The 16050-nt window shown below is 47.9% G+C and overlaps 1 protein-coding gene across 12 annotated transcripts in view; it reads right to left on the reverse strand.

Moving 5' to 3' along the window:
* LPP (LIM domain containing preferred translocation partner in lipoma) overlaps positions 1 to 16050 on the reverse strand; it is a 229236-nt gene that overhangs the window by 73584 nt on the left and 139602 nt on the right. For all 12 annotated transcript variants that reach the window (XM_088132298.1, XM_088132292.1, XM_088132293.1 and 9 more), the window contains one exon: positions 464 to 1081. In XM_088132298.1, coding sequence (XP_087988424.1) covers positions 464 to 1081 — 618 coding nt within the window. The remainder of the gene's footprint in view (positions 1 to 463; positions 1082 to 16050) is intronic.

Consider the following 16050-nt stretch of genomic DNA (forward strand, 5'->3'; position numbering starts at 1 on the left):
AAGCGGAGCCGTTCTTCCAGGCAGAACCAGGCAAGTCCCCTTCCAGCCATGCCCAGAATTTCCTGCAAAGAGGAAGCCCTCAGAGGCCAACTTGTCTGGCAGAAAGAACAGAGCTACGATCGCTGGCCTGTCACCCTCAGCCACACAGCAGATGGCTGGGGAGGATGGGAGCTGTAACCCAGCATTTGGGGAGTGTGCCCGACAGAGAAGGCGACTTTAAGGAACGAAGCCACCGGCAAGATTTGCTTCGGGGCTCAGCAGCCACCGGAGCAAAAGGGCTCTCGGTCCAAGGGATGAAGCTGACCCCTCTCGAACAGCTTTCCAAGGGAATCCAGATGGGGGGGCTTTTTAATTTCCTGCCATGCCCAGCGCTTGGTCAGGAACTTCAAAGGCAGGGGAGGCCAGAGATGTCCCAAAGCCTGCAGAGTCTGCATCGGAACTCAAGTCTCGCCTGGGTTCTTACCTTTGGTTGCAATGCGGGCGGCTGAGGGGCTGGCGCTGGGTCGAAGCCGTGGGTCTTCCTGGCTCCAGAGGACGGGTACTGCCCAACAGTTGGAGGGTACGCTGGCTCAGGCTTCCAGGCGCTTGGGGGCCCGTAGGAAGGGTCAGCTGCCTCCCAGCCCCTGAGGGTTGCACTCCCGGGATGGGCTGGCTCTTGCTGGCGACCTGGCAGTGGCGCGGAACCATAGCTTGGTGCTGGCACATAACCGTAATCGGGTGCCCGGGGCTGAGCCGGGGCATAGGATCCCGGCCCCACCGAAGAAGCAGGCTGGGGGGCCCCGCTGCTATACTGGGGAGCCGATGGCGGGAAGTGGGGGGCGGGATGAGCTGATTTCACTTGCACGTTGAAGGCGGGCCGGGTGGGGGTGGAGGCCGTGGTGTAAGATGCCGGAACCGGCTGAGGTCTCAGGGGGCCAACGGGCGTCACCGGGATCGGCTGGGCGCTGGGCTTGGAGGCTGACTTTTTGGTGGCGGTCAAAGGAGGCTGGTTTGGAATGACCATGCGCTTGTGTCCGGTGACCGGAGTGGACACTGTGGGCGTGGCCCCTGGAGACCCGCCGGAAATCCCGGTGCCCTGGGTCTGCAAAAAAAAAAAAATGTATTTGAGACTTGAGCACTAATAAGAAGCCCTCAATTGGGTTCTAGAAGAATGTTCCTCAACCTCAGCCACTTTAAGGTGTGTGGACTTCAACTCCCAGAATTCCCCAGCCAGCCATGTTGAAGTCCACACACCTTAAAGTGGCTGAGGTTGAGGAACACTGCTCTAGAACACACAATGCCTTCTAAGGACATCCATTAAGATGGATGTGTCCAAAAGACAACCCAAGGAGGTGCCGTCCACGCTGGCTGCTGGTCCCTTCCAGGACCCAATTCAAAGTGCCATTAAAGCCCTAAACAGCTTGGGACCAGCTTCCCTGAAAGACCACCATCTCCCCCATGTACCTACATGGATCTTAAGATCATCTAATGAGTCCTGCCCCAGCTGCCTCTCCTCCCCAAGGAGGTGAGTCTCTACAAGGTGGCACCTCATTGCTGGAATTCCCTCCCCAGAGAGGCTCGCCTGGCACCCACCCTAGCACCATTTCAATGCCAGGTGAAGGTCTGCCCAGGCTTTTGGACTGGTTTTTCGTTGTGTTTTTATTGTTCCTTTGCATGGCTTCAGATTCTGAATGACCGCCTTGCTGCCGCCTGCATTTGATCTGACTTGATGGCATGTTTTTGAACTCAGATGGCATCTTTTTTTAGTAGGCTTTATTGTAAACATTCTTGATAGCTTCAGCTATTGGGCAATTTAACAATAATAATAAGTCTTAAAAAAGAAAACACATTTTGTTTTATCTTCTCTTTTCTTTGCCGAGTTATTTCCTATCTTTACGGAAATTCTTTCCAGTGGGTCCTTCTCCAAACTCCCAAACACAGGAATGGCTAGCCCCATAGAGGCCTTCAGCCTCAGATTTTTCCATCCTCTTGGTCTCTCCTTCTTCTTTTTAGTAATGTTTTAAATTAAGGTTTTATTTATTTATATATTTTATGTTTTTAATGTTTGTTGTGAATCGCCCAGAGTTCCCCTATTGGGGGGAGACGGGCGGTTGAAAAATTCAACAAATAAATAAATAATAAATTAATAAATAATAAATTCATCTTCTGGTGAAGGGGCATTGTCTTCACTCCGTGCTAAATTCAAGGCTGAGCCACTGAAATGGGTGAATGGGTGAGCCCGAGCCCAGGAGACAGAAACTGCTCTGTGCCAATGGTCTCGTACTGTTCCAAATTTGACCGAGCCCCCTCGTTTGCTCTCCTTCCTCTTGATCCAACCTGCTCCAAATTTCCTTCTGCTATGAAGCTGTCAACAGGAGAACAACTCTGTTTTGCAGGAGGGACCAGGATGTCTTTTAACTGCACACGCCGTTTATTCATTATCCCCCAAAGTCTTACGCCGGTGTCGGATAATAGAAATAAATACATAAAGGAAAGTTAGTTCTTCCCACTGGCTTATAAGCCAGAGAAGACGACCAGTCGATACAGCAGAGTTAGATTAAATCCTGCCATTGCTCAAAGGGTAAGAGCTGGCCAAATGCTCCAGCAGAATTTCTGTTCTCTTAACTGCTGTAGGATCCTGCGCTGTTTTTGGATTTTATGAACTCATCCTGGATGATGGGACCAGCTAATGAAAGAAAACAAAACGAAGCCCAGATATAACCGGGTGTCTGTCCACCTCATTTCCTTCCATCAGAATGCACCAATAGCTGCGAGCATTAAAACCGCAGGATTAAATTATATTTGTTACGCTTGCATAAAATGTCATTCAACTTGCTCCCGGACTTGGTACTCCTGGCCTCTGGGGAGAACTATAAAAATCGGAGGTTAAGCTAGGTTAATTTCCCTCTCTTCTTCAATTTACAAGTACATTTGCGCAACATGAATTGCCAAGAAGGCAGCCGGGGAAGGATCAGATTGCAAAGCAATGCTCAGCTGCCTGGCAAGGGGACGCTTTTGTCACGGCTGTGAGTGTGCGCCAAAAGGCTCAGCTCCGTTTTACCAAAATAGTCGGGATAAGGCCACATGGAAGGAGCAGGTAGGCTGGAGAAAAAAGACGATTTGGGGGCCTCTGATGCTCACGGAGAGTAGGCAGGGAAGGAAAAACGGGAGCTGGAAGCAGGTGACGGAGCATCAGATTAAAGATCTGGGAGTGCAGGACGAAAAAAGCCGTCACCAGGAGGAGTCACAGCTAAGCAAGTCGCCAGAGATCACGTGTGGATTGTGGAACGGGGTGGCTGGTCACCCGCGTGATGCAACAAGCCGCTGCCCTATGAATGGAGCAAACATCCTGGGTTCGCACTACTCCCCAAGCCACATTAAAGCCAACCCAGGTTAACTCTTAGCTTAACATGTGAATGCAGCGGCTGGGCCTTTACCTCACCTGGAAATCCTCTCTCGGGGGGGGGGATTGCCCGGGAAGGGGCCTGCCCTGGAAAAGTATTTGCAAGGTGGGCAGAAAGACCAGCCCTATATTCACACAACGTTCGAGGGGAGAGTTAAATGAAGGCTTTTTTCCACCCAAAAACGATGGCATGTGTCAGTGGTTATTAGTGGCCGACAACCAACATCAGCAGGAAGACATTCTAGCTGGCGACAGCTGACCAGGATTTTAATCAGAACATCTTCCCAGCCTTACCTGGAGATGCCAAAGATTAAACTGGGGAACATTTACACAAAGAAACAATGACGTCTTGTGAAAATTAAGTTGAGGAGCGTCTACAGTGCCTGGGAATACCCCTCCAAGAACTCTAACGGAGAAGGAACTTCCTCTGCTCCTCAAAGATTGTGTTGGCACAACATACTTAACCTTGCTTGTGAATGAACTCATTGTCTAGGTTTGCACAATACACTCAACCCTAAATTAAGCTGTCGGGCTGCAATCATACAACTAAGGCATTAAAAAAAACACTGTTAGAATTAACAAACTTTGTACATTCCTAAAATCAAAAAGTCTAGTGTTTTTCAAACTTGGCAGCTTTAAGACGAGGGGACTTCAACTCCCAGAATTCCCCGGCTGGGGAATTCTGGGAGTTGAAGTCCCCTCGTCTTAAAGTTGCCAAGTTTGAAAAACACTGATCTAGCCCAACTCTCTGCTATTAGAAATTCACAATCACAACGTCCCTGACAGATGGCCAGGCCACTTTCCTGGGAATTCTGCAGTTTTGGCCCAATTTGTTTTTTCTTAACTAAATGGAAGGTAAGGACTTAGTTTGCAGCAAGACACCGCTGTGTTTTTAGGTGATGTTCCCTTCTTTGATTCCCTAGGAAAAGAGGGGAAAACGGGCTGTTTCTCACAGATGAAAAGATCGGATTCTCCTCCCCCTCACTTTCTTTTCAGAGAGGTTTCCTTCGGTAATAAACGGTCATTGTCTCGGCAGCTGCTTTAGGAAGGCCAATGAGGGCATTTGGTCCTTGCATTATTTTGCAAACACTCTGCAAAGAAAATCAGGCTGAAAATGCCTCTCTGGTCCTCCAAGAGGAGGTTTTTCATCTCCCCAACAATTTAAAATAGCCTTCTCTTTTCCTGAATTTTCCATCCTTGGAAATTCAGACTTCTCAACTATGGGTTTTCCAAGTGTTGACTAATTGATTGATTGATTGATTGATTGATTAGGTGCCATCAAGTTGGTGCCAACTCCTAGCAACCACCTAGGTAGATGTTCTCCATGATGATCTATCCTTAACCTGGTCCTTCAGGTCTTCCAATGGTCTCTCCAAATGGGCTTCAAATGAGATAATTAATGCCATTTGCATAATGACCATGGATGTGCGTGATGTCCCCTGCAGATCCCCCCTGCTTCCTTAAATCCCACTGCAGAATTTGAACACACCTGGAGAACCCCCTTTGGGGAAGCCTGGAGTCAAGCAATAACCAGGAAGATCTCTTTCAATGGGCTGTTTCAAAAATCATCTTGGGGGAGGATCTGGATGGGACGAGGGTGTCAAGAAGAAATGCTGCAAGCTGTGATGTAGCCAGGATCAGGGCAGCTGATTAGCCAGGCTACAATTTCTCTCCCCAAATTGGTGCTCCTGGGAGCACAGACTATGTCAGTGTTCCTCAAGCTCAGCCACTTTAAGATGTGTGGACTGCAACTCCCGGAATTCCCTATGCTGGCTGGGGGATGCTGGGAGTTGGAGTCCACACATCTTGGAGTGGCTGAGGGTGAGAAACACTGGTCAGTGGTGGCAAAAATCAAGAGTCTGTTAGCGCCTTTATTCAAAGGCAGAAGCTTTGCTAGCTGGAAAAGGGGCTACCAGATTCCTTTGGATTCTGGGGGAGCCACTTGGGCCCGCTTGTCGTTCTAGAGGAAACATTTTATTAATGCATTTATTTGACCATACTTATAACCCGCCCAACCACAAAGGTTTTGCACTGGGGCTTCAGCTACAGGGAAGGCCGGCTCCCCCTGGATGACAGGCCCAGCTAAAATGAGTTGGGACGTTTGTGTGTTACAGAAACTCACCATTGCCTCAGCAAGTTGTGCGACCCAGACATTGAGGCTGTGATCACACAACATAAGGAAGTTTCTGAGTGTTGACCTTGGCTCTCTTTTTGTGGCTTAGTAGGTTAAGCAGTCTGGCTGGTTAATTTATCATTCATTATATTGTGCGAAAATGGGCAAATTCAGTAATTGGGTAAAATGAGTCATAGGAATGCAGCCAATATGGTTTGGATACAACGCGTTACGTGAATTTAGCCACTGTGTTTTGCTAACCTGAGATTTAGGTTTGGTATGTTGTGCAATGCCTGCTGTCAGACATTTCTTTTTGGCTAGGCAAGAAACCGCAAGAACAGGCTTCCAAGGACACCAAAGCTCTGACATGTGGATTTATTGCAGCAAAGCTCATGAAGCCATGATGAAAGAATTCCAAGCGACTGCTGGGTATAAAATCCAAGCTCTATTTATAGAGAAATCGAGGCTCAAATTCTCGCACCTCTTTGCCTCCCTCTGGGACGCAGCAGGCTAGAAGCCACCCTTGTTTTGCCAGGAGGTGCAGTTTCTATCTGTCTGCAGGTTGGCATCAGGCTCTTTGCCCCTGGCCACCTGGGCGAGAACTTGCTGCCCCATCTGTCAGCAAATGCCTCGGCCTAAAGAGGCCAACCTAAAGTAACGGAAACAGCAGTCTGGCCTTCACAAATGTTGCAGTGTGAATGGTTTCCATCAATACGTGTATTACGAAGGCCAAGAAGCTGTTGGGGTCAAAGACAGCTCAATGCTTTTTCCAAGAAAACATCCGGACACCTTGTCTGCATTCATACAACATGCTTAAACATAGCTACAAAATTAACCCGTTTTCTGGGTCCGCACAAAACGTCGCACCATTAACTAACCTTACAGATTGGGTTCACACATCCTGCTAATCTACAAAACATCTAACCAAGGTTCACCCCTTCCAAGGTTGGCATGGAGTTCGATGGAGCTTCTAGATCCCTCCCAGATCTATTGAAGCACATGGCGCGAGCGCAGCTGATATATATCTTTCAACATATGCCCCCTTGCACAGAAAAAGCCCCCACAACCATGGGTGTCTGTTCCTAACCCTGATGACATCAAATTGGTGACACGTGCATTGCAACATCACAATGCGAGGTCCACCTTTTCATGCTTCTATGTGGACATCTGCATTTCCTGCTTGTGAATGTGTCAATGGGGTTATGGAACAAGAAACTGTCCATCCCTTAATCCCATCTCTTAATTAGGTACTTCTAAGAAAGTACATCAAAGGACAGAGGTTGCTCCAACGATCCAAGACAGCCTGCCTTCTTTAACAGGGCCTCAGTTACGCCACCAAAGACAGCGGTGATGAATTAGACATGCCTCATTTAACTTCTGGCCAAAGTGACTCGGACGCGCAGGTCTTCAAGGGAAACTCAGCTACAAGCCTTCGAAGGAAAAGGTGAGTTCTGAAGACACCGTTAAGCACAAAACAGGTTCCTCTGGCACAAAAGAGAAAGGAGGACGGTTTCTCATGTCCTAGGCTCCACACAAATGCACATACAGGTGGTCCTCAACTTATGACGGCAGTTGGGACTGGAATTTCTGTTTCTAAATGATGCGGTCGCTTTGCTTAGTGATGGCTATCCCCACAGTCCCAGTTGCCATCGTTAACTGAATCCCACTGTGGTTAGGTGAGGCAACTTCCTGCCAGCTGCCCACAATCAAAGTCAGTGGGGAATCTGGCAGGAAGTTGCAAGTCCCGGGCCAGCAGGCAGGTAAGCGGCTGCTGCCAGGTGGGGGGAGGGAGCAAGGGGGGGCACAGGGGGTGCAGGGGGTAGGGGAGGGGACGCAGGGGTACACCAGTAGCCAGCACAGTGCAAGGGCAGAGGGGCTGGGGGGGATGTATAGGTGGGGCAGACATACCCTGGCGACTTGTGACCTTCCCTGCCGGCTTCCCCATTGACTTTCTGGGGAAGCTGGCAGGAAAGGTTGCAAATGGTGACCGCATGATTGCGGGGTGCTTCGCAACCAGTTGTAAGTGTGAACAGGTTGCCAAGCACCCAGATCACAATCACATAACTGCAGGGGTGTTGGGATGGCCAGAACTCCAAGGACTGGTCCTAAACACCATCTGTTCAGTGCCATTGTAACTTGGAACAGTCACTGACTGAATGGTTGTAGGTCAAGGACTATGTATGTATCTATGTATGTATGTATGTATGTTATGTAAATAAATAAGTTCATCTCACTCATTTAGCTACAGACACAAATTATTTCTTCACCACATGGCTACATTCACCCAGGTGAGCCTGCTAACTCCACAGGTCCATTTTTTCAAGTCTGCATATCACAGTGTTTCTCAACCTCAGCTACTTTAAGATGTGTGGACTTCAACTCCCAGAATTCCCCAGCCAGCATGCTGGCTGGGGAATTCTGGGAGTTGAAGTCCACACATCTTAAAATCGCCAAGGTTGAAAAACACTAGCATATTACATTAAATCATAAACCAAATATGTTTACATCTCTTGCCAGGTAGAGGAGGGAGGGAGGGAGGGAGGGAGGGAGGAACTCTGGCCACCACCCAAGCTTAGCTTGACTATTGTGTGAATTCACTCTTTTAACTCTGGCACAAGCCAAGGAGGTCTATGTGAGTCTTGAGATGTAAGGCTGCAAATATTTTAGGAGAAAAGCAGTATGAGATGCTGACTGAGGGGCCTCCTGCAAAAGAGGAGGAGGAGGAGGAGGAGGAGGAGGAGGAGGAGGAGGAGGAGGAGGAGGAGGAGGAGGAGGAAATGAAAGCTGAGCAAAACATCCCATCCAGACAGCCATTAGTTGGCACTGATAACCAAACACAGTTTGGAGTACAAAAAGAGGACGAGGTAGAAGAGGAGAAGGAGGAAGAGAAGAAGAGGAAGACAACAATTAGTAGTAGTACCATCACCACTACTAGTAGTAGTTCTTCAAAAGCCCTTCACAACCACCAGACTTTTTGATGTGGGAAACATGAACTTTAAAAAAAGCCTACTCTTCATCTAGATTTTGCTACTTCTTCCAGCATTATCATATACCTAGAAGGAAGTCCTCCTCCAGATCTTTGTCCCTAGTCAAGAAGTACCATCTTCAACAAATGTCATTAAAAGGCACCAGCTTTCATCAGCTTTATGGTGTTTCTATAATAAACTCTTCCGGACTACCCTGACATTCCCAAGGACTAGAAACTTGCTTTCACTCCGAAAGGAGAGGCTTGTGCCCTAGCAAATACGACTGCAGTTCTGAGTGCTGAGCCAAAGGCAAACGTCGCGTCCTTCTCCCCCCAGCACTTCCACTGGCTCTGCTGACCTACTCAGCCATCAAGCTCCCCCAGGCTCCCTGACTGGCTGGGACGACGTGCTGAAGACGGCCTTTCGAATTCTGCCCAAGTCTGCTGGAGGAGCCAAAATAGTGAGCAATAGTGAGCAAAAAGGAGCCGGGTGGATGTTTAGGAAAGGTGCCCCGAAGAATGGAAGGTGGGGATGCCCCAACTTCTCTCCCCACGGTCGCTTTAGTGCTGGAGAAGTCGAGCACATCCCATGGCACACCCGTTTCCAGGAAATACAGTTCAGGAGTGATGTCCTGCGTCCCCCCCTCGCGTTAACATTTCTCCTCTCTGCTTGCATGGAAAGCCACCCCGGGACCCAGGGTCTGTTCTCTCCGGCTCCATCCGGCGACGGCAGATGGCGAGAACCGAGAGACCCGGATTCTAAGTCGCTGGGGGCTCTCGGGGTGCTCAGTGTGCATTACTGCCCCCCCACCTGATGTGCCGCCGGTACATCCCGACCCACCCACCCCCTCCCCGAGCCAAGCGCACGAGAAGGGATTGCTGCCCCTCCCTCGCTGGGACCCTGCAAGTAAACAAGCCAGGCTGCCCAGGGACCAGCTTCCTCTCCGGCCCCCACGTCAGCGTCGCCGCATCGAGAACGGACGTCACCGGCCTGCTAATTTCATCAGACCTGAAGGGTAGGACGTTGCAAGAATCTGTTTGTCTGCCAGTTTGCAGGGTTGCCAAGGTAACCTGATCCTTCCCTGCCACGGATACAATCCGCTTAATGAGATTTTTCTTCTCCCCCCGCCCCTCCCCAGAGAAGCAAGCATTCTGCATGAAGGGAAGCAGACGGAAAGGCTGCCGCGTGCGCGGCCCTTCCTGGATCGCTCGCTGCGACCTGAGGGTACCCCTTCTCCCAACGGGCGGGAAAGCAAACGAAACCTCTGGGTGGAATTCATGCGGGGAAGCATCTCCTCCCCGGGGTCGCACAGGGAAGAAACAGGCACTGATGTCACAACAGCAGCGGCTTATTTACTGCTCCAGCCCCAGAGGAGGGTTTAATGCTCGCTGGGACAAAGGCAGGGTGGCGTGGCGCAATTTTATTTAATCACACGCTCTCTCTCCAAATCACCCCAGTGGTTAGGAAGGTAATTTGCACTGCGCTTGCACAGCGAGGGTAGAAGGGCAGCTGCTTGGCATGTGCTGGACACGAGCCACGGGTCCACGGCCCTCCAAGAGGCTTCTAGTGGTCATTAATCAGATGCTCACAGGGGTGATTTGTACAAACTCCAAACTCAGACCTCATCATTGCAAGTACCGTGGACTGGATGTTATCCATAGCGGTATTACAGCTTTATCTTTTACGTGTTTTTGATTTTATTGTAATTTCTTGGACTGTTGTGAGCTGCCCAGAGTCGTCGAGAGTCGGGTGGCATATAAGTTTAATACATTATTATTATGGTTGGTCACACAGTCAGCCAGACGTTTAGACTGGATCTGGCATTTTTATCCACCCATCGAGTCCTTCCCAAGGACCCGGGATAGGCAGATGTGGTGGTCTGGTGGTGTTAGAGGTATCGTCGTAGGATGCAAGCTGTAATACTACTACTACTACTACTCCTCATCCTGGTTGGCAGCAGATCAAAGCAGGAAGCCATCAAGAACATGGGACTCTTAGCATGTCTGTTAATATACATACACGGGAGTGGCTGTGTTCGTGGAGCACAGTTAACCAGGTTACTGAATTTTCTGAGTTTGTACAATGTACCCACTACCAACTAATCAACCCTGGATTGCATAAGTAGCTACGGCAAAGAAACTCACACAGGCACACCCACCCAATAAGGTTTACACTAACCATGTTTAGCATGTTGTGGAAATTCATCCACTACGTTTTACTTGGCTGGATGAAGGCAAATGATGTCACTGTCTCCAAAAAGAGGAAGAAGGAAGATCCAGGGAAGTCCAGACCACTCTATACATTAATACCTGGGATGATTCTAGAGCAGATCTTAAAGAGACTGATTTGTAAGCACCACGAAAACAATGTAGTATCTACCATAAGTCAGCATGGTTCTATCAATCTTATTTTATTTTTTAAATCAGATAATTTAGCAGTAAACCTTAGTAGATCATGGGAGCGCTGTAGATGTAATATACCTTGTTTTCAATAAAACATTTAACAAAGTATCTTATGACATTCTGAAAAGCTACAAGTGTGAGCCGGATGGCATAACAATTAAGTGGCTATATAGCTGGGTCAAGTACCGCTCATCAATGATTCTTCATCTAACTTGAGAGAAGTATTGAGTAGGATATCACAGTCCTGGCCCTGCACTCTTTTTATTTTATTTTTTTTTTAAACTTGGATGAAGCTGGGGAGGGAATGCTTATTAAATCTGAAGGCGATGCAAATTTGGGTGGGACAACCAAACTCTAAAAGACAGAAATAAACTTTAAAATATTTTGATAGCTTAGAGAAATGAGTGGAAAATAACAATAAAATGCATCAGAGACAAAGTTCTTATGTTCAGAAACAGAAATCAAATTTACAAGTGCTTGGGCAAGTTAATGGACTGGATAAGCCCATTATCTCGCCCAAGCACTCGTAAATAAATAAGAGGATCCACTTGTAATAAACGGAGGCTCCATGCAGACAAGATGGAGATAGTTTGTGGTGGCACCTCTATCTAGCTGAGTGGTGCCCTGCGAGGGGTTTTCATTCACCCTAAAGGAGCAGGTTCACAGTTTGGGGGTGCTCCCAGACCCATCGCTGTCCCTGGAGGCCAGTTGGCCTCAATGGGCAGAGGGCCTGTCACCAGCTTTGGCTGATGCACCGACTGGGGCCTTCCCTGGACAGAGATGGGCTCACAACAGTTATTTATACTCTGGTAACTTGCTGGTTGGACTACTGCAACGCGTCGTACAGGGGTCACCTTTGAAAATGGCTCAGAAACGTCAGTCAATTCAAAAGAGAGTGGCTAGGCTGCTCACAGGGGCTGGCAGATATGAACACAGCATGCCAGTTCTTCATCATCTACATTGGCTGCCAGTCCACTTCCAGACCCAATTCAAGGTACTGGTTGTGACCATGAAAGCCTTAAGTGGCTGGAGACCAGGTTACCTGAAAGAGTGCCATCTCCCAGAAGAACCAATCTGGACCTTAAGATTGTCTAATGAGACCCTCCTCCAGGTCCGTCCCCAAAGGAGGTGAGACGAGGTGGGTCTCTGCAAGGGGAGAGATTTTTCTGTGGTGGCACCCCATGGAGGGGATTCCCTCCCCAGAGAGGCTTGCCTGGTACCTACACTAACATCACTTTGGTGCCAAGTGAAGACCTTCCCATTGACCCAGGCCTTTGAACTGGCTTTTAATTCTTAGTTTAGTCTTAGACTGCAGCACAGTTTATATAGTGTTTTTATTTTATATTTTGTTTCATTGTATTGTATATATTTTAACTGAGATTGTGTGTGTGTGTGTGTGTGTGTGTTTCGTGCATTTTATGGTAACTCACCCTGAGAGATTCAGTTAGAGGGCAGTTTAAAAGTTTTAATACATAACATAACATAACATAACATAACATAACATAACATAACATAACATAACATAACATAACATAACATAGCATAACATAACGGATGAAAAATGCTTGGCTTGGTATCACTCCTGGAAAGAAAGTTCTTAGACCAGGAGCTGCTTTGCAAACTGAATATGAGGCAGCAGTGTGATCTGGCTGCAGAAAAGGCAAATGCAATTCAGGCTGTACCAGGAGTGTTCTAGTTTCCAAACCGTTGGAGGTACTTTTTAAATTCCTGAAAACACAGGACACAGAAGGCCATGACTTGTTCTCCATCATTCCAGAATACAGAATAACAGATTTAAGTTCCAGGAGGCCAGACTTTGACTCAATGTTATAAAAAACTCCCTAATGGTTCAGCCATTGGACAACCGAATCAGTGACCCTGGTTTAGCGTGAGGCAGCTGCTTTTCAAAGACAACCGTACCCCCGGCTGCATTCACACAACATAATTAAGCCGGCTGGGTGACTTGGGGCTGGTCCCTCTCAGCCCAACTCCCGTCACAGGGTTGTTGTTGTGGGGGAAATAGGAGGAGGAGGAGGGAGTATTAGGTATATTCACTGCCTTGAGTTATTTATAAAAATAACAAAGGCAGGATAAAAAAAAAATCTAAAAAAAAATCCATTCAGAGTTTGCACAATGGACAGAATTGCAGACTCATTGAACAGGGAGGGTTTCCAACACACATTAACCAACAACATCAACAGTCACGACGGACCCTTGCCAAGCTAACAGTATTTGCAAATGCCCGGAATGGTTTCAATTCTTTGCTTGTTTGCTGACCAATTCCCAGCCAAGCCTCCATCTGCGACATTGCCAAGTGGAGAAACGCAATGCTTTTGCCCACTCCTTCCCCCGCGATTACATGCCCGCTGCCCCTTCATCTCCCTACCTACCATTTTTGCCTCCCCCCCACCCAAATAATGGCTGGCAGATTAGCTCCAGAACAAAATGCTAGGCTCGGTTTCTTCAAAGAATGGCAGAGGAGAATCCACCGTATCATTAACTTTGCTGGGCGTTTTTGCTAGGCAAGGCTCTGGGGTTCCCACTTTCCACTGAGTGTCTCAGAATACTGAGTAATAATAGAAGCACAATTAATGTGCAGCTCAAAGGGAGGGGGAGAATTAGGAAGGAAAGAAATGCAAATAAAAGAGGGTAAGAAGTAGATGAAGGCTGCTGGGGTGGTATGTGGGAAAGACCTTGGGAGAGGTGGCCAAGAGACGCTGCCAAGGGAACGGTCAGATAAGGGACGGCACAGCCCCCAGCTGGATAGTGGGCAGGGCAAGAGGCTCAGAAGGGGCCCTCCCTACTTTCTCAGGCTGTAAAGGAGATGGTGTGTGTGTGTGTGGGGCGGGGGGGAGAATTGTACCTCCAGACTTGCAAGATTCTGTTTATTCTGAACCTCACAATAAAGTAGAATTAGTTCAACTGGGCGTGCTTCCTGTCTGGACCACCTTGCAAGGCTAACATAAACTGAATGGTACCTTGATGAAGATAAAGGAGCATCTCTTTTATCCACCCATCACGGCTGGGACTGAGCCGGCTTAAAAGCTCACAGAGGTCACTTGCACCAAACCGCGTCCCCCCCTTTGCGTCCGCCTCCCCCATCCCACCCCTTGTTGCTCTGGGAAACCCAGGAACTGCACAGAGACGCTGCCCTGGGAGGAAAAGACCCAAACTGGCCCAGCACGAAGTTTAGTACTACTATTACTTCATCTCCATAAGCCCTGATCTACCACCAGACGCTTGCAGTGTGGGAAACGTGTACTTTAAAAAAAGCCGGCCTTAAGGCATGGGGAAAGAGACACAGACTGTTGCCTCTTCTAGCACAACAAGAGAATTAAGAGGAAGCCTTCCTCCAGATCCTACTCAGTTGTTTTGGCCTTTCTAAAACCAGAGGCAGTCTGGTGTCACCTTTTCCGACTGACAAATTCCATTAAAAGGCTTAAGCTTCCAGCTTACTCCATGGTCTCTCTGGAATTACAGGCTATTCGGTTATTCCTAAGGACTAGAAACTCATTTTCACCCAGAAACAAGAGGTTTATACCTTAGCAAACACTAGTAAATATTTCATTTCCCCAGCATAAACGCAAATGCAGCCCGAGTACGGGGCATGACATTTATTTATTTTTAATGATTAATCAAACGCCCCAATCACAATTTGTAACTCCAGACACCTCACAACCCTTACGGGAAAGCAAGAAACGAAAAAAAACCCCAAACCCAATAACAACAAAACAACATAATGCTCTATCTAGGTAGGCATGTGCGGACGGGTGGTTTTAGGTGGCTAGTCAGCCACAGAAGATAATTTTCCACCGTGCTATTAGGGACAGGACGCAATTTCCTTCCTGCTGATGCATGATAAAAGCCTGTTGCCAAGGATGGGGCTTCCTTGCCCTTCCTCTGGGGCTGGATCCCTGTCAGCGGGCGTAACCTGCCTTGAGCCAAGCCAGAAAGCCGGGCCAAACTCCAGGACAGAGTTGGGCACGGAAGGGAAAACCTGTTACCTTCGATTGCCCCAGAATAACCTGGAATGCCTCTAAATCAGCCAGAAACGCAGGGACTTATTTGCACATATGCAACTGTTTGGGGGCTCTCCGAATGGGGACAACGATGAATACATTTTTTTCAAGAAGGGGCTTTTGCTGCACAAAGGGGAGGCCGTTGGACAGAGGAGCGATGGATGTAAATACGGTAACGTTTATTCTGCTCGATAAAGAGGAGGAGACCAAGAGGCACCTCGGACAGGCTGCCACGCAGCAGAGAAAACAAGAGTTGCTAGAATATCACGGTTCTGAACCTTTGCCAAACCAGATTTTCATCCCGCTGCAGGTTGAACCAGATATTCCTCTGATCAAAAGGGATCTGTTTTTCTTTTTGACCCACACAGCTGTTTTATGCACAATACACAGACTGGGGCTTGCAAGGAATTGGGTAATTCCTAGTTCACCTTGAATCAGACCGTTGTAAGAAGGCATAACTTGTTGAATTCACACAATGCTTTTGAAGCACTATCTTACTGTTGTTATTAGATTTGGCACCGCCTGGAGATTTAGCATTTGCACAACCTGCTAAGCTTAGCTAGTGTTAATCTTGGTTAGTTTGTTTGTGGCACAACACATTGTCCCCACACAATCGCGTTATCATTCAACGTACTGTGCAAACCTAGAAAATGAGCGGCTTGCTGGCTGGGGAATTCTGGGAGTTGAAGTCCACAGGTCTTAAAGTTGCCAAGGTTGAGAAACACCGGATTAGATGATCTCCAAAGTCCCATCTCACCCACACTTTCTATGATTCTGCAAGACTTAGTTTTCACACTGTTAGTAAAAACAAACCAAAAAACAAAAGAAGGTAGGGACAAATCTGATTAACGCAAAAATAAAGGACCAATGGGAACAGGCCACTCCCTTCAAAAGAGGGAGCCAAGCTCTCTGCTACACAGGACTGGAAGGAAAATGAAGCCCAGGAAGATTTGAACCAGGCTTCTATAAATAGGGCTCGCTCTTCAATCACAGCAGTGGCTGGAATTCTTTTGGTTATGGCTTTCTAACGTTCTTCAATAAATATTCCTTATTCAAGTTCTTGGATTTTCTTGTGAGTTATCTAAGTGGCTCCAGTCTTGTGAACAGATTTGGTACCCATATGACTCAGTGCACAAGAGCTGGGCTGTCTCTGGCCAGGATTTTCCCA

The sequence above is a fragment of the Python bivittatus genome, unplaced genomic scaffold, assembly GCF_059951505.1.
Source record: "Python bivittatus isolate LINGU-HERP-01145 unplaced genomic scaffold, Pbiv_v1 ctg000980_np1212, whole genome shotgun sequence".
Taxonomy (NCBI): Eukaryota; Metazoa; Chordata; class Lepidosauria; order Squamata; family Pythonidae; genus Python; species Python bivittatus.